The 25041-nt window shown below is 42.6% G+C and overlaps 1 protein-coding gene across 1 annotated transcript in view; it reads left to right on the top strand.

Annotated features, from left to right (window-relative positions):
- The window catches only part of DCBLD2 (discoidin, CUB and LCCL domain containing 2), a 97345-nt gene that overhangs the window by 45734 nt on the left and 26570 nt on the right, over positions 1-25041 (top strand). The window contains exons 4-9 of the mRNA XM_014603890.3: positions 420-471; positions 1926-1998; positions 2526-2659; positions 5824-5864; positions 8030-8245; positions 15566-15690. Coding sequence (XP_014459376.2) covers positions 420-471; positions 1926-1998; positions 2526-2659; positions 5824-5864; positions 8030-8245; positions 15566-15690 — 641 coding nt within the window. The remainder of the gene's footprint in view (positions 1-419; positions 472-1925; positions 1999-2525; positions 2660-5823; positions 5865-8029; positions 8246-15565; positions 15691-25041) is intronic.

The raw sequence follows: 25041 nt of genomic DNA, 5'->3' as shown, positions 1-25041 counted from the left end.
AATTGTTTTAGCTAATCTGTTAATTTCATCTCCTTTCTATTTATTCCCCATTGTCTTGTAACTAGAGCTTCAGAGTGTGTGACTTCTAAAGTGTATGTTCATTTATTAGAATTGTATAAATAATGGAAATTAAATCACAAAAAAATGAGCAATACATTTTTAATCCTATAGTTTCAAAATATTTTGTTTGTATAATTCTGTTGGCTTTCTAAGTCATTCATACAAATTATCAAGGTTCTACTGTATATACAATACTTGAAGTATAAAATTAAATGAGTACATTGTTTTAATTTTGAGACTTTATTTGAACCAAAAGGCTTTAGTCTGAGAGATTCAACCTTGTAGTCTTTGTGCACTTAAAAATAGACTAGAATTGGTTGTTTTTTTGTTATGTTGACCTAACATTTTTCTCTTTCCAGACCTAATAACCTGTTTAGACAATGCAAGTCAGTTTTCTGAACCAGAATTCAAGTAAGATTATCTGCTTGTTTTTTCCCCTTCACTACAGTTACTTTACTGTGCTTTAATTCATGTTAGTATATACCCCATCTTCTGCTGATACCATTTTGTTTTGAAGTTATTTTGGATATCTACATTTAAACTGGGTTACTATCAGGACTTGATGATTTTGACATTTACACTTTGCAAAAATGAAGATCTTTTAGCATCTTGGTATACAGTAGAACCTCGCTAATTTGCGTTAGTTCATACTTAGAAGTTAGCAGTGTCCTGCTTTCCAGCCAAAAAATAAGAGATAATGACCTCTCCTTATTACTGAGAAATATGATTTTATATAATATACTACAGAACATATACTAAAAGACAAGTATTACCGTATCAAAACTACATTTGTCAAAGGATCAAAGTACATTTTAGGATTCATTAGCCTTGCTTTTCTGTTGTCTGTTTCCCTCAAATTTGTGAAATTAATTTAATTTGTGATGGGTTTAATAGTGTGAATTAATGAGGTTCTGCTGCGGCATAAAAGCAGTTGTGTTCTTCCTGCTTGAATGGAAGACAAAGATGGACAACAGGACTTTTTCTAAATAAGTATACTTCTTAGAAGTACAAGGTATTGTAAAGCCCTTACATTAATTTGGGTAACTCTAGTTAATTTAGTAAGTTCTTCAAAAGTCATGTTGTTGCCAAATCTTTCAAGGTTCATCCTTTGCACACCTCCCTTCTCTATCCATAAATTTCACCTCTCCATAAATATACCTCCATTTAGTGGTATATGCCTGTTCAGCAAAGCACTGAATTTGCATGGTCTTCATTGGAATGTAGGTGCTGGTGACATTTAGGCCACAGTATAGCACAAATAGCTTTCTCTTAAGTTTTGCACTTCCTTATTTGTGGTAAGAAATGGCACTAAAAGACGATAAAGGTGTTTTCACTGTATTAAAATATTAGTCAAAATCAGTCAATTTTTATGATTAAAGTATTTTCTGAAGCTGCTGTAAAGTATGTACACCTTTCAGATGCATAATTTTTTTAAAAGTACAGTTTCTAAAATAAATAAAAACACACTAGAACATTAGATTCTGATTTACAATATTCATATTTTACAGATGTTACATATATGGTACCAAACATTAGATTTATACCTCCTTTATTGAAAAACAGCGATCTAGTTAAAAAGCACATTTCATTCCATTCTTTGAATGCATGATCTTTAACTGTATGAATCTTTTCCTGAATAATAAATATATTTCTTACTTGAAAGCTGTTTCAAATTATGACATACCAATAAGTGGTTTGTTAGGGAACAGTGTAGAATATTATAAGCCAAACAAACCATGAATTTCCGGTTTGTGGTTTTCAGGACAAAACTTTAAACTCCAGTGTGCTGCTGCTTAAAGCAGTTTTTTTGTAAAGTGAATCATGATGATATGCCTATTATGACTACATGCTTCCTTCTCTTGTAGTAAGTATTGTCCAGCTGGATGTGTGATTCCTTTTGTTGACATTTCTGGAACTATTCCTCATGGATACAGAGATGTAAGTAAGCATATCTATATGCAGTTTGATTAAATTCCTTGCTCTGTAATAAAAGCCCATTACGGATGTTTGCCTTACAACATTGGTGCGAGTGATGGTCTACTGTTTTCCCCTTCAAAATCCAGCCTTAACGTCTATGAAATCTATGAAAATAACCATAAAAATTGCATTCAGCTTAAATGCGGAACTGACCTTTGGGCAGATCTTTATTTTGTTTGGTTTTTTTGTACTTACACTATTTTGTGCACGCGTTAAAAATCAGAATCAAAAGTCTACTTCAGGTTAATATTAAAGTTTTGGCTGAAGACCTTATTGTCTTAATATCCTATTTCACATCTTCAATAGAAACAGGTAAATGCAAATCGATATATTTGTTTTAAGCCTTATTTTAAAATAGATATATGATTTCTGTGTGTAGTAGGGAGATAGATAGTTAACTAACAGTGTGTACTTTATGGTAATAAAACAATATATGAACAGTCTGAAGGAAATGGAATGTAACATTGAAATGTCTTTTTTTTCCAAAGTCCTCATCACTTTGTATGGCTGGTGTGCATGCAGGAGTGGTGTCCAATTTTCTGGGTGGCCAAATCAATGTTGTAATCAGCAAGGGGATTCCATATTATGAAGGTTCGCTGGCTAACAATGTCACATCAAAAGTGTAAGTGTATTTTGTATGTTATATTTTTATACTTATGGCTGGCTAATAGCAGATCTAAGAATGCATCTGTAATCATCAGGCATATTCTTAGTATTCTTAATTAGTGAAAATATCCATCCACAGGAAAAGTAGATTCTAATCTGTGTAAGTGTTTATTAGAGGTGCACTAATATATCTGTGCTATATTGGATCAACACCTATAAAAGAATAATTAACATTATTGGCTATTGGATTGTTTTGGCCAGTGTAGCCAGTAACATACCGATAAATATAATGTGCCTTCTGGCCATGGCCCTGGATGCCACGTTTATGTGTGCAGCCACAGCATGCACAGGGCCAGGAATGCAGCCGGGCAGTGTGGAGAGCAGCTCCCTGCAAGTAAGTCTGTGGAGGGGAAGGGGCAGGGGGGAGGGGAGTCGAGGCCCCCATAGTGAGGGAGAGAGAGGGGCCGGGGCTGGGGGCAGCGAATGTGACCCAGGGCTGGGACGGGGAGCGGGCAGTTCATTCAGGGGGCACAAGTCAAGGTGGGGGGGGCAGCTCCCTTCCACTGTACACACCCGTGGGGGAGGCATGGGGGATGTGCTCCCCTGGATGTGTGCACAGGGCGAGTGCAAATGTGCACTGTCTGCTGTGGGCTTGGGCTCTCTGCCCTGCTGCCTTTGCCCCAGAAGCCTCCCCTGCCCATCCAGCAGCAGTGGCAGCAGCAAGTTGTGCCTTCTGCTGCCAGATAGGTAGGGGACGCGTGGCCAGCACACAGCCTCTGGGGCAAAGGCAACAGGGTGGAGAGCCTCAAGTCCACAGTGGGCAGCCCACATCCACCCTCAAGCTTCTTGGCTCCGGTTAGAATCTCATTGGACAAGCTTTAGTTCAAGTGCCCCCACTGGCATTTTTAAGCACCAGGACACTGATCACCTAGATGAGCCACTTGTGGCTCCGTCCCACTCCCCACCCTGGTTCCAGGGTCCCATTCACTGCCCTAGCTGGGCAGTGCCCCAAGGCCCTTCCATGCTCCACTCCCTCCCTCACCGTGGGGGGCCTCGAGCTGCCCCCCTCACACCACTTCCCCTCCACAGATTTACTTGCAGGGAGCTGCTCTCCACAATGCCTGGCTGTGCTCCTATAAATCGATTATCAGACCAGTATCGGCTGATAGCTTGGTGAGTAATCAGCTATTGGTATTGGCCAAGAAAATCTTTATTGGTGCCCCTCTAATGTTTATACTGTTCTCATTCCTATAATATGACTGCTTTTGTAGACTATCACAAGGGACACCTATATCACAAGGAAAATTATATCTTCCTTGCAAAATTAGAGAGGTTACCTTCAGAATTTATGGTCATGCCATGTGCTTTTTAAGTCTTTCATTTAAATCCATTCTTGATTGAACATGGGTAGTCTTGACTGAAACTTTACTATTCAAGTCCAATTTGTAATTCTTTGTTCAGTTTTCTTACTTCCTCCTCCTTCCCCTTCCACTTAAGAACAGATTGAAGGGCAAGGAAACAATATAAAAAATTCTAACCTATTTTCCTTGTTAAACTTTTTCAATTTGAATTCAGCAGCTTGAACCACGCCAGGACTCTCAAAATCATCTGGCCCCAGGGGCCAAACAAGGGACGCGGGGCTAGTCTGCAGACCAGATCAGGCCCACAGACCAGCCCCATGTACCAGATCCAATGTGCAAGGCAGTCTGGCATAGGCAACGTGTGCAGAACATGCCCCATGGACCCATCCTGCCACATCACATGCAACATGTGCCTTGGACTTGCCCTACACAGTGTGCCACACGGAGGGCCAGGGTCAGCTCACGCTACATGTGGAGTGGGGCTGGAGCCAGCATGCTTACTGCAAGCAGCAGAGAGGGTCACTCCAGGGCACATGCTCCTTCCAGTGTCCTCACCAGAGAGATCCTCTTGCCATGTACAGCCTGTGCCAGACAGGCTCCATGCATCTCATCCTACCCATAGGGCTGGGGCCAGCACATGTGACATGTGGGGTTGATCTGAACTCCACAGGCAATACTGCGAGCCACTGATCAGTCACCATGGGCTGTATCTTTGACATCCCTGAACTACCCCATGCCATATGGTTCTTTATATGTTTGTGAAAGAAGAAGACCTGTTTCTGTTTCAGGTTAGTTTCTTAGACTGACCTGACATAGATTAATGACTTGTATTTGGACACGGTCATCTATCTCTGACATCTGATCAGTTCTACTGTTGACAGCAGGGTTGGGAGTTGTCTATAAAAAACCCACTGGCCACTGCTGTTATTTTTAGTAAGCTTGCACAAAGCAAGTCACATTTATTGTTCTGATTGATGCAATGTTCTTCTGTTCATGGGCTTCCAGTGTGGCTACCATCACTGGAGCTGAATTAGCATTAGTAACAGTGAGAACTTTAAAAAAAATTACAAAACTTGAGGAAAGACAGGAGTCAGTATTGAAATATCTTCTTTGAGACCTGTACTGATACTTCAGAAGAAGTTATCTATTCCATATTATGTAGCCAGTAGGATTTTTAGAGGATTAGAACATTACTTTTTTTCAGAAGGCCAAAAACTTGTTGTCTATTGTTTCTCCTAATTTGAAGACTTGAAAGAAGAAGGCTGAGGAGGGGACATGATAGAGGTCTATAAAATCATGAAAGGTGTGGAACTCTTGTTCACTAACTCCCAGAATACTAGAACTAACAGACACACTTAGGAGACATGTTTAAAACTAACAAGAAAAAGTACTTTTTTACACAATGTATAGTTCACTTGTGCAGTTCATTGCCAGAGGAGCTGGTAAAGGCAGGTAGCATAGCCAGGTTCAAAAAGGGACTGGACAAATTCATGGATGATAGATCTATTAATAGCTGCTGAACAGAATGGATGGAGATCTATCCTCTGGCATCTCGAAACCAATAATAGTGGATGCCAGGGAGGGTAACATATAGAGGACAGATCACTCCAGATCTGTCTGGTTCAGTGCTCTCCCTCTAGCATCCACTTCTGCCACTGTAAGAGATAGGATACTAGGCTGGGTTGACCATTGGTCTGACCCAGTATGGCACTTATTTTTCCCTATTCCTTCACTAGAACATAAGTTAGGCAACAGTTTGAATTAGAAGTTCCCATTGGCACCCACACAAAAAACTTTTTTTCTTCCTTTGTTTCTGCAGAGGTCCGTTATCTACAAGCCTCTTCACATTTAAGACTAGCGGTAAGAATATCAATCTATATTCTATTTATTCATTTTTATATGCACTTTCTGTGTAAGAAAAGTGTTTTTTTAGTAAATGCAAGAGGCAAGGAATTTTTAGGATTCTATCTTTTATTTGACCCTCTATATAGTTGGGATTTTATAAAAACTTGGGCTTTTAAAATAAAGCCAATGTGAAGGAAAATGGGGGGAGGGGTGGGAGAGGGGAGTCCAGCTGCTGCAAGGATCCGCCATTTTGCTCACCCCTAGTATAAGGAATAATTTAGTGATTCTCAACCTTTTTAATTTTATTCAGCTGTTCTTAGCTAGAACTCTATTTATCATTCTAAATTAATCTTCTGTGTCTAGGTTGGAGACATCCAGAAATGTTTCCTAAACCCAGCAAAGTTGTTGGTTAACCAAATTGTACTTACATGGCCCTTTAAGTCTTTCCCCATAGAGCAATATGCGATAAAACTATCTTGCCACAGAAAGATAATTCATTACTTGATTCTCTTTTCTAATGTAGTTTAAAGTACAAGAATAACATTATTTCAATGCACTGAAAATTGGAGCTATTGGCATTTGCTTAGGTACTCTATATTTACAGCAGTTTTTCAGTTTGTTTCTCATTTCTACTCCATTCTTACAGATCATTTGTTGCCTATTGCTAAGTAATTTAGCTTTTAAAAAATCTCAGTTCTCTTAATCTTTCTGGCACTGAGATGCTCAAAACTGAATGGAGTGTTCCAGATAATTTCTCTTTAAGGCCCTAACAAAGCTGCCTGATCTGTCATGAATGCCCCTCCTTGCTCAGAGCTAAGTCACATTGACCTTCTCTGTTAGATTGTTGCCCAGAATTGTAAGTTTTGCACATTTTAGGGCTTTATTGCTTTTCATGTTTACCCTCTCTAGAATATCTCTTTTAAATGATCCTTTCTAAGGTAGATTAGCTGTTCTTTTCCAAATTGAAACAGCTTTTCTTGTAACTTTTCATATAATATTGTTGTGTGTTATAAATTTCAGTAAGCCCAATGTAGGTTCCTTTAAACTTCACTAATGTATCATTTAACTGAATAAAGAGAAAGTGAGTCCACAGTGCATTCATGGAAGAGATAAAGAATAATCTAGGTATGGCAAAACCCTAAATTAGTACTTCATCTCAGTTTGCAGTAAGGCTGATGATATTGAACTCTGGGACAAAGGGAGCATGGCACATGTAGGTAAGGATCTGGAAATGGAAGTTTGCCCCATCTGAGGTAGAAGCAAAGCTCAGAGCTTTATTGCCATCTGTTCTGGAGGGAGAACCAGAAATGTGAAAGAATGTGTGTGTGCAATTGCAGGCCCAGTAACAAACAGTTATATGAAATCTATCAAGTTGTTGGGAATTGCACCATATGATTAGAAAGTATCTAATGTAGGACTTAACTTTAAGAAAAAGAAAGGGGGAAAATTATCTGAGAACATACACAACTATTAGTCTGACCTCAATAATATGCAAGGCCTTATAACAAATAATCTTACTTACAAATTTAAAAGACCTGGAAGTAAATGGGAAGTTGGACAAAATACAATATTGATTTACCAAAGTAGATCATATGAGGCTAACTGATAAGATAACTGTTTTTTTAGGTGGGAAATTCAATAGGTATGTCTGCACTTTAGTATTGCATTTTATAACACCAGCTGAGAAATTACTGGGAAGCTGAGTACGATGAATATTACTGCAAGAAGTCTGAAGATGGGACTTGGCAAGGAGGAAATGATAGTTTTTCTCTTAACTTAACCATTATCAGGCAAAAAGGAGGTTACTCAGTGATCCATGAGAGCCCTTCCAGTCCTATGTCTGTTCTGTGCTTTAAGCTTGTTATATTGTAGGGGTTAATATCAAACTAATATTACTCCATGGTATGCCATTAGACACTTCTGTCTTTATCAAGCAAGTTGCCTGTTATGTCCTTATGGTTGCTTGATTTTTAATCAGATTTGAATTGTCAGATATTGAGGTAATTTATCAGAGTTATTTGTCAGTCTAAAATTAAATGTCAATATGCAAGTCCAGTATTTTTCATACAGACGACAATTGTGAACTTTAAAGGTGAATTCTGAACTGAAAATGCTATCTGTGTAGCTTTGACTTTTTTCTCCCACTCCACCCCCTCTCCTTTATCTCTTGTGTTGTTCAGGTTGCTATGGAACACTGGGAATGGAATCTGGAGTAATCCCCGATTCTCAGATTACTGCATCATCAGTTCTAGAGTGGTCTGACCGAATGGGCCAGGCAAATATTTGGAAACCTGAAAATGCCAGATTGAAAAGGTTTGGACCTCCTTGGGCTGCTTTAACCACTGACGGAGATCAGTGGTTACAAATAGATCTGAATAAAAAAAAGAAAATAACAGGTAACCAGATCAGAGCTAGCTTTAAAAATGCTATTATCAGTACAGGGAGTGACTAAATGTTATCATTCTAAATTAGGACTATAGATGAAGTTTAATGGGTTTTTAATTTAATTAAATCAATGATGCTTCCATGGTCTCTAGTTAGAGAGAGGGTTTGTATTTTTCCTTTGAATTTTGTGTCTGATTCCTGTCTCATATTGGTTCTTGAACCCATCTGTTTCTGCTGGCTGTTCTGTCCTCGGATTTGCTTGTGGTTTAGAGCTTTCTTAGATTCATCTCAGTTGTCAACTGTCACTGATGAGAAAATTTGCATTTTTTTGAGGAGGATCACTAAAATAAGACTTCTCATCTTACATAACAATTACAAGCTATGCATTTACTAATGGCTCAGTGCTTTTAGGTCTCATGGCGTCTGCATTTTAATTTATTTTCTGCTTGTCTAATAGTTGTAAAGTGAACTATGCTGGTCCGTGTTCTTTCCTTACTCAATTTTCCTTCAGTATGCAGTTTAATTTTTATATCACCTAACCTTCTGTGATCATTTGTTATCTTGGCAGTGTCATTACGTTGAAGGGAAATGGCAGGATCATGCTTCCGATCTATAATAAGTATTATTTGAAAAATGAGGGATCCCATGTTATGATGCTTTTTGTGTTAGTGTTACACTCTCCTGTTAGCCTTCCACATTTCTGTTTGTTGTCCCAACAGTCTATTCTCTTTTAATGTTCATAGTGTCATCACATTTATAAATCAAAATTCAAACCAACTTCATCTTACCTTACTTAGACTTCAGAAGGGCAGACTTTGGTTTAACTCAGGAGTCCAGTTAGAAAGGCCCTCTGCAACCAGGGACTGGACGATTTGGGAGTTCAGGAACAGTGGTGCTTCCTTAAGGGGGGCAATTCTCACTGCTCAAAAAGAGGCCATCCCCACATGGTCAAAAGGCAGGAAAGGAGCCTAAAGACCCACTTGGCTCAACTGGGATATTAGGGAACTTCTAAAAAAGAAAAAAGAAGCATATCAGTAATGGAAAAACAGTTCAGCATCCAGAGAGGAGTACATTCACATGGCCAGGGTCTGCAGGTGTGAGACACAGAACGCCAAGGTAGGCGTGGAGATCAGACTGGCAACCGAAATAAAGGACAACAAAAAGTCCTTCTATAGGCACATAGGGAGCAAGAAAAAAATCAAGCTCCACTCTGGGACCCCTACTGAATATGGGGGGGCAGCCTGCAGTTGATCCCCGCAAAAAGGCAGAGCTCTTAAATACTTACTTTACATTGGTATTCCTGAAATCAGATGGGAGCTGTTCACCTGTTCAGAGGCCCAGGAAATATGGGGAAAACAACAATCCACATGAAATCAGTCCCGAACAGGTGAGGGTACTCTTAGAACATCTGGATGTGTTCAAGTCTGCTGAGCCAGATGACCCGCATCTGAGAGTCCTGAAAGAATTGGCTGAGCTCATAGCAGGGCCTCTGGCAAAGCTGTTCAAAGAGTCATGGAACTTGGGAGTGGTCCTGAACGACTGCAAGAGGGCTAACGAGATACCCATCTTTAAGAAAGGGAAGAGGGGCAACCCTGCAAAGTATAGACCAGTCAGTCTGACTTCAGTTTGTGCGGGCCGGGCCCCGAGCCCGCCCTCGTCGCCATGCGCGGCGGTGATTCCGATCCCATTCTGGCCGCCATGGGCAAGCCGGGGGCAAACCGGGGTCGTACCGGACCCGTCTCCGGTGCACGCAGGCTGTGGCCGTCAGCCCGGACACGCGGGGTGGGAGAAACCGCGGGGCGGTCTTGTGCACGCGAGTTAGAATTAGTCACGGAGGCGTAACGGTTGATTGAAAAGATTGTTTACTTACACCCAAAGATAGTATCGGTGTAGGCTGGATAAGTTTCCAGGCACAGCTCCCGCTTGAACCCTCGTTGGAGGACTCCGACAAAACGATTGCTCCCACGGAGTTTGCTAGGCTCCGCGGGTCCGGTTAAGTTGGGTTTGAAAAGTTTCCCCGGAGTTATTCAGGCTCCGCAGGTCCGGTAAGTTTTCCCCTGAGTTTGCTAGGCTCCGTGGGGTCCGAAACTACAGGAAAGGGATACGTCTAGGATTGCGCTCGGTGACGGGGAGAGGCGAGAAGCGAAAGCTCCATAGGCTCGGTTCTATCGCCTCTCTCTGCCTGCTTAGGGGAGGCGCGCCGGGTCCGCGAGGGTCCACAGCGCTTGGAGATGTTCACACAGAATATCTCTCTCTCCTCCCTCCTCCAGCTTGGGCGGAAACTACCCAAGCCTTATGTACAGCTAGCAAGCCAATCGCTAGCCGCCACGTGTGCCTAAATTAGGAGTCGGCCAATAACATGGCGTGGACCCTAATACAAATGGCGGGAACTTCTTTACAGCGTGTATCACTACAATGCAAAAGAGATGCACACTGCAAAGAAGCTGTAATTTGGCGGGAAATCCCCCGTTGCACCAGAGAGCTCTACCGTGCAAAGAAAGCGACAAATTTGGCGGGAAATAATTTAGCAGTGCCGAAGCACACACACAAACAAAAAATCACAACTTTGGGTTGTGACACAGTTCTCAGAAAAATCTTTGAAAAAATTGTCAAGAAGGCCATCAACCACAAGCTTGTAACTGGTGGGGTATTAAGAAGCAATCAGCATGGCTTTGTTGAGAGTAGGTCATGCCTAAGAAACCTGGTGTCCTTTTATGACCAGGTAACTAATCAGCTAGACAAGGGACATAAAGTTGAGATCATTTACCTAGATTTCAGCAAGGCCTTTGATACTGTTTCGCATGAGATTCTTTCAGTTGAGCTGGAGGGTGCTGGCCTAGACCAGTCTACAGTAAGGTGGGCTGGCAGTTGGCTCAGAGGCTGATCCCAAAGAGTTGTAATTGGTGGGATGGCCTCATCCTGAAGGGCCATCTCCAGTGGTGTCCCCCAGGGGTCAGTGCTTGGGCTGTGCCCTTTAACATCTTTATCAATGACTTGGATGAGGGGGTGGAAAGTTCAATGATTAAGTCTGCAGACGACACTAGGCTGTGGGGAAATGCAGGCACATCTGAGGATAGGGTAAGTATCCAGGATGACCTTGCCAGACTGGTCCTATGGGCTGAACGTAATCAGATAAGGTTCAATAGGAACAAGTGCAGGGTTCTTCATCTGGATAGGAAGAACCTTCACCACAACTATATGATGGGTGGTGGTCCACTGGCTGACACTGCATCTGGGAGTGACAATCGATCAGAAGATGAATATGAGCCAACAGTGCGATGAAGTTGCCAGCAGGGCAAATAGAACTCTGGTGTGTATCCGCCGATGTGTTGCAAACGGATCCAGAGAGGTGCTTCTTCCCCTCTATTCAGTGTTGCTGAGGCCACAGCTGGAGTACTGTGTCCAGTTCTGGGCACCTCACTTCAGAAAGGATGTGGATAAGCTCAAAAGGGTACAGAAGAGGGCCACCTGCATGATTAGGAGGCTGGAGGTTAGGCCCCATGAAGAGAGACTCCAGGAACTGGGTTTGTTCAGTCTGAGCAAGAGAAGACTGAGAGGTGACCTGATAGCTACCTACAAGTAAGTTAAGGGTGAACACCAAGATCTAGGGGAGCAACTCTTCAGAAAGGCACTCCTTGGGAGGATGAGGTCCAATGGGCACAAGCTGGTTGAGGAAAAATTTAGGCTGGACATAAGGAAAAACTTTTTCTCTGTAAGGGTATCTAGAATCTGGAACACACTCCCAGCAAAGGTAATGCAGTCGCCATCCTTGGAGGTGTTCAAGAGGAGACTGGACAAGTACATTGCTGAGCTCCTTTGAGTCCTGTTTGACCTCCTGCTCATGGCAGGGGAGTTGCCTTGATGATCTTACAGGTCCCTTCTGGTCCTTCGATTCTATGATTCTCTCACTGATCTTAACTCTGGCTGCTATCATTCACCCCTACTTATATTAAAGTTGTCAAAAACACAACAACTACTACAAAATGGTTGTCTTCCCTGGAGCAGGATTTTCTTTTGTAACTTCTCACCCAAATGCTTTTTTCTTTTTCCATTCTCTCCTTTCTTCATGTATCTTGTAAATTTTCCCAGTTGTCTAACGTAAATTATAAAACTCTTGGGGGGGGAGTTGTGTTTTTCTTTACAAGGCTGTGCACTTCTCTGCAACTCTATATATTATTCACATTTATATATCTCGTGTATTACTCCATGTATTCTTTTGGTAGTACTTGTCCTGTCTCTTGAATCCATTTCTAATTCCAGTCGAATAAGTATATATAGTATGTCCTTTCACTGCACAGGACGCCAAGTACAGGGTGAAGTTGTAATACCTATCTTTCAAAAAGTATAACATGTTCACCATTGTGTAATCATTTATAACTTCATGCTTTGGGGTGCATAATATCTTCATTTATCTTTTTTTTAAATCTCCTTCCTCTCACTCTCAGAGTTGATGTGCTGCATCTGTACTTCCAGTGTTGGAGAGAACAGAATGAATGCACTCTTCTCATTTTAATGGTGTGCAGTCATGTGGCTGTAGAGAGAGTAGCTGCTACTCGCATATACAGTGCATCTAATTAATGTCTATACATGTGCTCACTGTCAACGGTCATATGTCTAGTGTCTACTTTCATCTCTATGTGCTTCAAAGTTTTTCATTTTTTAATATGGCTGGTAAGAGCAACAACACCAACTTTGAAAATTTGGAGAAAATTGCTAACATGATTGGCAGCAACTTTCACAATGCTTAACTGTTAAGAATATTTAATAGGACTAACTATATATTGCTTTCTTGGAGGTCTCATTGAGTTGGATGCTTGTCAACTTTACAACTTTACTGGTGCAATAAGTTTTCTAGTTTCACCAGATGGCACTGTTGTTCAGTATTCAGAGCAGTAAGCCTGTATTTGGTGTAAATAGGAGCACAGATCAACTAACAAACCATCTTGCATAGAGATGACAGTTTGGGTCAACTGGAGAATAGCCTCTGGCCATCATAGCGTCTTAGGAGTTTTCCCAAGATTTTGTAGTGGGCTTGCACATCGTAACCACTGAGTTTCCTTATGTAAGTACACCATAGTTGGGGTTTTGTGGAGGGGGGTTACCCATACAATTGTCCCTGTTGTTTTGTATGTTGTCCTTTTAAGTAGATATGTATAGGGTAAGTTAACAGTGGTCTGTGAGAGAAACTCTTGTGCAGTTCTTTAAGACTGTTTGGTCTTTAGTAACCTGTGTTTGTGTAGAAAGATTATTATCTGCTGTTTTGCCAGTTTCACCAGGGCTAGTTTTCTTTCTATTTTTGGAAGCTGATGAGGTTATGGTCTGTGCTTCAGTAGGTGGTAGTGTTCTGTATGAAACCAGCAGTTGCATTCTAGGTGCCATTCACTTCCATTTCTTCTGCATTAACTCTTCAAACTGTTTCACCTTGTTCTTAATGAGTATGTTCATGTCTGTGTGTGTGCAGTCTTTTGCATGCAGAAAGTGAGTTAGTTTTAGACAGAGTAGACATTGTCTTCATTACCCAGAGAGTCAAGAAGACGATCCATAATTATTGTGTGTTAACCAGTTTGGTCTCTCACTTCTCAAAAGTAGAATGTGTAAATTCAACTACTTATACTGTTAATGGCTGTAGGCTGGCTTTCTTCCATTCTGTGTCTCAGTACAGTCTAATTCAGGGGCAGGTGATTATTTTGACTGGAGGGCTGCTTAATAAGTTTTGGCAAGCTGTTGAGGGCGGCAAGGGTAGCCCCGCCCCCTGGTCACCATCTTGGACCCAGAAGTCCTGCCCCCTGACCTTTGTCACCAGAAGCCCCTCCCATTGCCCCCAGGAGTACTCTTTTTGGCAAGGGGATTTGCCATCTTGGCACCGGAAAATATATGTATATATATTTTAAAAATCAAATAACATACATTAATTTGATTTAAAAAAAAAATTTTGTCCTGATCTGCGTGTTTGTGTAGTGTGTACATAAAGGTGATTGCTTAAAATGAAGTCTTACTTCTATATATTGTGGGCAGGTATGGAGGGGTGTGGGGAATATGGGTGGGTGGGTACAGGGTTTGTGAGAGCTGTGGGTGTGTGTGTGTGTGTGTATGTGGGTACTTGTGTATGGCTATATGGGTAGATGTGTGTGTGGGGTTTGTGACTAACTGTAAGTGTGTGGAGGGAGGGTGGCTGGGAGTTGTGGCGTGTGTTGAGGGGAAGGGTCTGGGGTGTGGATGCGTGTGTATGGCAGTGCAAGGGGGGCTGTGGGTATATGTGTACGGTGACATGTATGTAGGACCTCCTCCACAGACATGCCCCGCTCCCTCTTTGCGTACGGCCCCTGCGACCAGTGGCAGCAGCAGGCAGCGAGGCCTCGGGGCACTGGCGGCCTGTGGCAGGTGGAAACCCCCAAGGGTGCACAGTCCCAATGTGCCCCAGGACTGCACGTGGCTGGGCTACCAGGAAAGGGAGGGGTGTAGCTGGCCCCTGTCAGCCTGGGCTCTGCACTCCTGCTGCCCCAGCCTGGGCCCCTGCTGGCCCTGGCCCAAGGACACTGTCACAGGCCCAGTGCTCTTGCCCACCCGCCCACTCGCTGCCACTTCCCCTCCCCACCTGTCGCTGCTGCCTTCCCCTGCTGCTTCCCTTCCTTCCTTCCTGCCTGCTGCTGCCACCACCTGCCTGCCAGTCCAGCAGTGCATGGTTCCTGGCTGCACGGCCAGATAGAATGGCCTGGGGGCCCGATGTGGCCCACGGGCCGTATTTTGCCTGCCCCATGTCTAATTAATATCCATACAAATACTATCTTTTGTCTGGCTGCAGTTGATTATTTTAATCTTACACTTATTTTAATCTCCTTTCTATATTAATACTTTCTATAAAATACCTGTCTTATGCAAGTCCATTTATAATTCAGAAGCACCCAAGCTCAAGAAAGCTTGGATCTTTTCAGTGTTGTTGATATCTGTAAAGTCAAAAATCATGGTGTTTTGTCTTGTTTTAGTATATCAAGAGCTCAAGTGTGCCAAGGCCAAACACAGCAGACTGACTCCATCAAAGAATGGAAAGAAAAAAAATGTTTAGAAAATGTATGTTTATAATTAAAACAGAAGTTATTTAAAATACGTACAAAGTCACAGTCACTAAATGAATAAATTACAGATCCTTCTGTTTTAAGACAAGCCTTTAAAATACAGATTGACCCAATAAAGAGATTGTGTTTGACTCCATCTATAGTTGGCATATGTTGGATGAATGCTGCATATATTGAAACATTGAATGAAAATGCTGCTATAAATGCCAAATATCCAGTTGAAAAACAGTTATGTAAATGGAACCTTCATGTTCACAGGAATTGTAACTACTGGATCCACTTTAGCAGAATACTACTATTACGTCTCTGCCTACAGAATTCTATACAGTGATGACGCACAGAAATGGATTGTATACAGAGAATCCGATGTTGATCAGGATAAGGTAAAATTACTCCAGACTTTCTCTATATATGACCAGGCATGATGATGAAAATTGTAGAGAATTTTCCTTATAGCAAGGGAAAAAAAGTTTTGATTCTTGAGTCATGGACATGACTGCACGTAAACAAAAGCAGTGTTGAACACATACAAATATGAGGATTTATAGTATGCGGAAAATATAAAAATATCTGTAAACACTGAAATTTGGAGGCAACAGATGTCATGTCTAGACTAGACTTATCATGCCATGCCCACTACTGGCTGGACCAGACTCTCAGCATTATGTATTAGGCTGTACATAGCAGATGCAGCTACGCTTCTACCAGTCCAGGAAAGCCCCATAGCATATTTGAGATGAATACAGCTGGCCAGGGTAGTTTGAGCTAGATATGGCCAGAGGATAGAAGTCTAGCTATTGGAAAGGGTAAGTAGAATTTTTCCTTTTTTTCCATGCTCATCAATAAAAGATGGTAAAGATTTTCTTCACCTGATGAATATAACATAGGTATTTGGTAGGGGTGTGCAAAACGGGCCGTATTTGATTTGGATTCGGCTTGAATCGCAGACAGCTTGATTGGGATCATTGTCCTGATTCAGTTTGGCCAAACCTGAAGATTCAATGCTGATTTGGAGAATCAGCAATTCGGCCATAGACACAGCTTTAAATGGTTTTTCTACATATGTTGAGATACCAGGCGTGGCTCGTGAACATGGCGATGTTGGGGCAGATGGAGTGTCCACAGGTGCGTTGGGGGGGGGGGGGGGGGCGCCCTGTGTGCTTGGTGGCAAACCAGGAAGTGGGCCGGATGTGCTTCTAATCCACTTCTGGGTCCATTACCAAGCTCACCTGGAACACCACCCCCACCCCTCATGCTTCCATGGGATGCTCCATCGTCCCCAGCATCTCAGCATTCACGAGCCACCTGGTACCTAGAGGTATGTAGAAAAAACATTTAAAGCTGTGTCTATGTCCAAATCATCAAATCTCTCCGAATTGATTCGGAAGGTTCCAATTCGATTCGGAGAGATTAAAGGGTTTCCTGATTTGATTCAATTTGGAGATTCGGCTGTTGAATCAGGCCGAATCTCCACCGAATCAAATCAGCAACCAAGGCTTCGTACAGCCCTAGTATTTGGAGTTATTTCAGTTTTCATTTTCTTTCTGTTATGTTCATCACTCACTACTTGAACAAAACACTACGTGCATTTTACTTTTCTCATAGCAGTTAAGCACTTTAATTCTGTCATTAATACTTTGGTTGTATAAAATTCTCATTCAGAAAAGAACTAAGGTATGTAGCATCAAAATAAATTAACTTTAAGAACGTCAGGTTAAACACATAAGCTTAAAGTATTTGGGGGCAGTATTTCTTGCATTTTCATAGATGGTAAAAATTAAGAATAGTGCTCTGTCCTCCAGTTAGTTTGTTTCCTTCCCTCAATGGCCAGATTCTCATTCTGTTAAAATAATGGGAAGATTGCTGTTTATTTCAGTGGAACCAAAATTTGGTCCCTTTTACTGCTGTGTTTTACTTAATTTGTCTCATGGAATGTCTAGAAGAATAAGACGCATTTTTGTAGGAGTTTAGGATATACCCTAACATTAAAATGGATATATTTTTTTCCACATACAAACAAAATAATAAAGAAATCTAAATAAGTCCAAAGAGTGGGATGATATGGCATACTTTCTATAACTTCATTTAGAAGTTGTTTAATGCCATGGAGTAACAATAAGACAGTGTTGGTTATTCTTTTATAAGCACCTTGAGAAATGTTTTTCATCTGGCGTAGGAGTGGTTCATTTTATAATAAGCTTCCTTTTGCACCTCTTTATATTAATAATATATTGCTTTTATATATCTTTCAGCAATAGGCCTTGAAGTGCTTTACAAGTGAAGTCAGTGGCAATGTCCCCCATTTTGCAGATATGTAAATTGAGGCTCAGGCAGATGGAATGACTAGTTAACAGTCATCCAAAAATGTAGTGGCAAAACCATGAACTGAAACAAAGTTTCCTGAATCCCAGTTCAGTGTTTTGTTCATTAGCCGAGAATGTGTATGATCTGGGTGAGACAGGTCTCTTTTTTGCACCCAAAATGTTTATGTAATTGAATGAGATTTCAAAAAAGGGAATAGTTGAACTCTCTAAAACAAAAATTGGAAATACTGGACCTCGTGCTTACTCATATCTTAGTTTGCTATACCACTGCTTGGTTTCCCTCACTTCTGCAGCCTCAGGAGGGAAGTTCAGACCTGTTAATCACTGAAGAGCATTGTTGGTCCTTGAGAAACCAACTAGTCAACCAGAGATCCCCAGCCTTACTTGTGAACACCAATGAAGATAAGGACAGTCATGGTTAAGAACTCCTTGAAACCACCCTAGGTATAGCTTTTACACAAGCTGAGCCCTTGGCTCCTTGGATTCTCAAAACTTGGCCTTTTGATCCATGATCCCCCCTCTTCCCCCCAGCTATTTGTGTCCTCTCTTCCCCCAAAAAGCTACCTTTTGGCATAGAGAGATTTTATCTCTTCAAAGGGACAGGGTACCCAAAGTCACATGCAGTGAAGCAAGCAGTTCTTTAAAACAATATATATTGGTTAACACTCTGGGGCAGAACTGTACTGCTACCTAACGTGTCCACAGATGGCAAATAGTTGAATGACCTTCAGGGAAGGTTAGCTGTGAAATAAGTAGGGGTAACTGATGAATAAGCAGTTGCAGACCAAGTGGCAGAAGCACCACCATGATGTGGTGGGGACAGCAGGTGGCAATGCTTTCCCTCCTGAAAAGCTGCTTATATCCTTTGATGGTGCTATGACATGGTAAGTACAGATCGCTACTATAATAGGCCTGCCCATCTCCCAGCCATAGTTCTACAGGTCCTGAACAATGGAGGAGGCAGAAGATTTTAGAATCTCAACAGCTGTGAAAATGGATGAAGGCTGCAGTGGAACAAGATCCCCATTATCTTGGTGTCTCTGCCATTGGGTCACGGTCCTGTTCTATCAAGAGCCATGTAGAAGCTGATGTGCAGCATCTAGTCCACGATAAAAGAAATCATGTAGGCATCTTCAACAAAGGAGACAAGTCTGACTGTGGAAACTACAGAGGGATCACCTTGCTGTCCACCACAAGAAAGATCACTGCGAGAACACTCCTGAACCGTCTCCTTTCACTTACTGAAGAGCTCCCCCTGGAATCTCAGTGTGGATTTAGGGCATCAAGAGGCACAACTGATATGATCTTCACAACTCACCAGCTGCAGGAGAAATGCCAGAAACAACATAAAAATACTCCGAATTCTTGGCAGCAGTTATATTTTTATTTGACCAACTAAATAATTGCAAAAAAAAGTCTTTATTTTCAAGCTTTTGGGCTCACCCACCCTTCCTCTAGCAAAGAGGAATGCGCAGATTGTAATATTTCTCCCAGGTAGAAATGTATATACAGTATACGAAGTTTCATTTCTACCTGGGAGAAATGTTACAATCTGTGCATTCCTCTTTGCCAGAGAAAGGATGCGTGAGCCGCGTGAGCCTGAAAGCTTGAAAATAAAGACATTTTTCACAACTATTTAGTTGGTCTAATAAAAGATATAACCTCTGCCAAGAGTTCTGAGTATTTTTGCCTGTAGACCAACACAGCTAAAACTTGTATCCCAGGAACAACGCAAGCCTCTCTATGTGGTCTTCTTTGACCTCACAAAAGCTTTAGACTCTGTCAGCCCAGAAGTGTTGTGGAGGATCCTTCTGAAGTATGGATGCCCACTGAATGTGGATATCCATGATGCATCACCATTTTCTGCCTGCTCCATGATGGTATGCAAGTGGTGGTTCTCAGTAAAGGATTTATCACCAATCCCTTTGAGGCTGCATCATCGCTCCAACACTCTTCTCAATATTCCTTGCTGCATCTGACCACCAACAAGCTTCTAGCTGGAGTGGAGCTAAACTACTGAATGGATGGTAAGCTGTTTAACCCCAGCTGACTGAGCCAAAACCAAGACCACCCCAACCTCAATCATTGAGCTCCAGTATGCTGATGATGCTGTAGAGTGTACTCACTTGGAAGCAGACCTTCAGGCAATCATCAACATCTTTACCAAGGCATACAAGAGAATGGGACTGACACTTAACATTCAGAAGACCAAGGTCCTCCACCAACAAGGTCCTAATGAACAGTCCCCAGGCTCTGGTAATCCATATCCATGGTGAGACTCTGGAGAACACTGAGCATTTCCTGTACCTTGGAAGCCATCTCTCACAGAAGGCTGACACGACAAAGAAATCCAACATCATCTCAGTTGTGCAAGTGCAGCCTTTGGACGTCTGAAAAAACAGGTGTTCAAAGATCATGACAACAGATCTGAAACCAGGCTCATGGTTTATCAAGCAGTCATGATCCCTATCTTGCTGTATGGAACTGAGACATGGACAATGTACAAGTCTTATTCTCCCAACTCAGCCAAGGTGTATGCTTAAGAGGAGGACAGAGGAAGTGCTTCAGGGATGTCCTCAAGGCCAGCTTAAAAAAATAAAACATTGATGTCAACTCGTGGGAGACTTATCACCCAGGACTGCCCCAAATGGAAGAAGAGTCTGCTGCAGGGTTCTCAGTACTTTGAAACCTCACAACAACAACAGGAGATGGAAAAGCAGGAGAGGCGGAAACAGTGTGTCATGGACCAAATCAAGAATCCAGCACCACCTGCACCACACGGAAACACATGTCCAAGCTGCAGTAGAGTCTGTTGATCCCAGGTAGGCCACCCCAGCCATCTTTGGACACACAAATAAGAACATCATGGAAAAGAATCATCCTTGACTGCAAGAGATTGCCAAAGAAGAGAAGATCAGTTAACAGCAATACAGCCGTCAGAATCCTGGAGGCTGAATGCAGGGTGCCCAAGCACCCTAGATTGGTTGAACCCTGACAGTACGTTTCCAGTTCTGATTTAAACATCTAGATTTAAGCTCCTGGGTTTATGCTGAAGAGGTAGTTTCTGCAAAATGTATCCAGTGACAGTTGAAGTGTCAGATGGCCACACCTTTTTGCCTGCTTCAGTCAGAGCACGGGCAGCAAAATGTAGCATCTGAGCTGATCCTGAGAGCTGGATCACTTCTTTCTTTCTGAATACTAAAGAGAAGGCGGCCAGTCATGATCAAGAATACTTTTAGAGGAGATCTCATGGTGATGTTGGGCCCCAAGCCATGTGCTTCTTTCTTATAGAGAAGAAAGTGTCCTTGAAAGGATAGCATCTGATGCAGTGAGCTCAGGCTTGGAAATGCTTATAATATACATCTTTTATTTAGTTAGTCTATAAGGTTCAAATCTACCTTGCCTGTAAATGTAACCTTTGTCCTACCCTGCGTAGCCATCATTGAAAATAGGCTAACAAACTGAACTGAGGTCTGAATCTTTTGGGACAGCAGATCTCATTATTCCTTCATCTAAAATATTAAATCCAGAGCTCTGTGAAAGGACCAAAGATGGGAAAGTGGCATGCCTTGAGATGCCTTAGCCTTCATTCTCTATGTTAACAGTAATGTGGATCCAGGGTTCAGCATAGAACAATGAATCACCAAAAAGTTTCCTAAAGTTTTCAAAGTTGAGATCTCTGTTCACTCATGTGGTACAGTTGAGTGAGAACTATGGAATAAGTTTAGGCACCTCTCTAACATTGTTCAAAATGTTAAGTCCCAAAATCAAAGTCAGATGATCGCTCTCCCAAACGACTTACTCCTCTCCTGACCTGTGGGTCAGTCATCCCTTTGGAAGGCAGCCTTCTACCCAAAGCTGAGTGATCATAAGATAGACTTTTTTTTTTTTTTTTTTATAAGACCCCATCTACAAAACTAAGCATCTGTTTTTCTGGTCTTGCTTACATGCTTTGCCTGTTCTGTTTTAGTCTGGATCAGTGGTTGAATCCAGCCGTCTGGGCCATGTCATCCAGCCCTGGGGACTACCTACAGATCTGGAAATTTGGCAGCAGGGGAGTGATGGCAACATTAATTCAGTTCAAAGTGACCTAGACAAATTGGAGAATTGGGCCAAAAGAAATCTCATGAGGTTAAGCAAGGACAAATGCAAAGTCCTGCACTTAGAATGGAACAATCCCATGCACCAGTACAGGCTGGGAACCGATTAGCTAAGAAGCAGCTCTACAGAAAAGGACCTGGGGGTTATAGTGGATGGTAAGATGGATATGAGTCAGCAGTGTGCCCTTGTTGCCAAGAAGGCTTAACAGCATACTGGGCTGCATTGGTAGGAGTGTTGCCAGCAGATCGAGGGAAGTAATTATTCTGCTATATTCTGCACTGGTGAGGCCACATCTGGAATATTGTGTCCAGTTTCAGGCCTCCCACTATAAAAAGGATGTGGACAAGTTGGAGAGAGTACAGCAGAGGGCAAGAAAAATGGTTCAAGGCTGGGGCACATGACTTCTGAGGAGAAGCAGAGAGAACTGGGTTTATTTAGTTTGCAGAAGAGAAAACTGAAGGGGGATTTAATAGCAGCCTTCAACTACCTGAAAGATGGTTCCAAAGAGGATGGAGCTGGACCGTTCTCAGTGGTGACAGATGACAAAACAAGGAGCAATGGGGTCAAATTGCAGCAAGGGAAATTTTAGTTGGATATTAGGCAAAACTTTCTCACTGGGTAGGTGGTGAAGCACTGGAACAGGTTACCAAGAGAGGTGGTAGAATCTCTATCCTTGAAGGTTTTTTAGGCCTGGCTGAGAAGGCCCTGGCTGGAATTATCTAATTGGAGCTGGTCCTGCTTTTAGCAGGGGGTTTTACTAGATGACCTCTTGAGGTCCCTTCCAACCCTAATTATCGATGCTTATTTAATAATGAGAAGGCACTTTGAGGTCATGGCATGAAATGTAGTTATCTGAAGTCTTAATGGCCTCTCTGAGCTGTTTGACCCTGAATATTTTGGAGATATAAGCAAAGTAGCCCTAAATGTCAGACTGGGATAAGAAAATTTTAACATATTTATTATAATTAGAAGTTAGAGAGTAATGTCTAAACATCCTCCTCATCTACATTGCAGTGAGAAGGTGTTGTAACTCAATGGAAAGTGCTTTGAACAAATCTGAAGTGAAAAGTCCCAGAAGCATTTTTCCCAGATCCATATGAATACCCCAAAAAATTTTTTTGTTTCCTGTACCCATATGTAAAGCTGGGATCCCTGTGAAGCTATGCCCCTTCAGCTTCATCCAGTGACAAAATCATATAAAAGTGGAGCTGGAAGGTAGAGATGTGACAGGTTAAACTATTAATAATTTAACTGATAAACCCAGTGATAACTGCAGTCTGGCAGGGACGGGGTGGGGAGGGAAGCCACCCAGTGTCCCAGCACAAACCAGAAGGTGGCAGGGCAGGCAGGTGGAAAGAGTGAGGGGGAAGGGTGAGCAGGACTAGTACCCATAGCCTATGAGGTTAAAGAGGAAAATAGCTGATGGCCTAATGACTCATCAGCAAGAATCCTGGTTTTCCCTGATAAAAAAATCACAAATTCTCTGATAAAAACCCCGAAGTCCATTTTTAAAATTAAAGACCCCCACGGCCCTCCCTGGCCCTGCTGGTGCCCCTCTTTCCCCCCACTATACCCCAGCCCCCACTGGTGCCCTTCACTCCACCCACAACAGCCCAGCTGCAGCAGAAGGAGCACAGAGCCAGCTCCCCCACTGCTGCTTGCTTTGGGCTTGGGCAGGGGCGCGGCCAGCTCCTGGGGGGCAAGGGAGACCTGTGTCCCCCAGTTCTGTGCTGGGACAGGCTGCAGGCTTGAGCTCCTGCCCTGCTTCTCTCCTGCGGGGCCTCTGCAGCCATGCAGGCATAACCCAGCGTGGCTGGGAACAGTGGGGCCGCATGGGGTTCTTCTCATCCCCTCCTCCACCACTGCCCTGGTGATGCACCTCCTGGCCTGCTGCTTTCCTCAGTGCAGTCCTGGGTCAGGGCAGGACAAGCAGCCACTAGGAGATCCCCGCGCAGCTCTTCTGTCCACTATGCCAAGTCACAGGGGAGGGAAACGGGGTGGCAGGGAAGTGGCAAGCAGTTTCCAGGCTCCAGAAGAAAAGTGAGCCAGAGGTAAGCCTTGGCCTTGTAGCCCTGGCACTTGGAGGCCCCCCTGCCAGGGAGAAAAAGCATTCTTCATTTTTCTTGCAGCCCTTCAGATTTTTGAAGATTGCCATGTCCTTTCTTAAGTGCCTTTTCTGCAAGTTGAACATGCCTATTTCCTTCAACCTCTCCTCATACAACTTACTTTCCAAACCTTTTATCATTTTGTTGCCTGCTTCTGGACGGTGAACAACACTGGGCCCAGGACAAACCCCTGTGGGATTCTACTTGAAAATTTCTGTCATTCTCATATGGGTTCATTTATTGAGCCAGTTGTCTATCCACCTTATAGTTTTGTGAAGCCCATGTTTCCCCCATTTCTTTGTCATTGCCAAGGGATCTTGTCAAAAGCCTTGCTGAAGTCCAGAGACATTATACCCACAGCATTTCCTTTATCCACACAACTAGTTACTCTGTCAAAGGAGATCAAGTTTGTTTGGCATGATTTATTCTTTGTAAATCCATGCTGGTTGCTTTTGATCAGCCTTTCATCCTTCAGATACTTGCAAATGGATTTCCTTATGATATGCTCCTGGGTATTAAGGTGAGACTAATCAGTCTCTAGTTCCCCATGTGTTGTGTGTCATGTCCCGTCCCCCCTCTTTCTCTTTTTGCCTTTTTTAAAGAGGGACATTATCTTGGCTTTTTTCTAGTCCTCTCATACCTCATCTGTCTCCTACAACTTCATAAATATTATTGCCAAGGGCTCTGGGGTAACCAGTCCCTTCAGTACCCTGGGATGCATTTCATCAGGCCCTGCTGACTTGAATTAATTCAGAGCCATCAAAAGCTCTCTGACTGGTTCTTTCGTTGTCTCATCCCTCAGCATGTCCCCTTCCATATCCAAATAATCCTTATTGGGTATCTGGTTGCAGCTTAATTTTTTATGAATACTAAGGCAAGGTAGCTGTTGAGCTGTCCCATCTTCTTTACATCTTCTACTCAGACTTCATTCTGGCTATGTAACAGTGGACCCACAGCTTTCTTGGTCTTTCTTTTCTGGCCAACACTCTTACAGAACCTCTTTGTGTTGTCCTTAGTTTCCCTCACCAGGAGCAGCTCAATTTTTTACCTTTGCCTTCCTGATTTTGTCCCTGCAGGTTCTTGCTGTTTCCTTCTTTGCTTCCTTAGTGACCGGCTCATCTTTCCACTGCCTCTGTACTTTCCTTTTGCATTTGAGGCATCCTAGAAACTCCTGGTGCAGCCACATTGGTCTCTTAACGTTCTT

This window comes from Alligator mississippiensis, chromosome 1 (genome assembly GCF_030867095.1).
Source record: "Alligator mississippiensis isolate rAllMis1 chromosome 1, rAllMis1, whole genome shotgun sequence".
Lineage (NCBI taxonomy): Eukaryota > Metazoa > Chordata > Crocodylia > Alligatoridae > Alligator > Alligator mississippiensis.
Note: the sequence above shows the minus strand (reverse complement) of the source record. Positions and strands in the feature narration are given on the sequence as shown.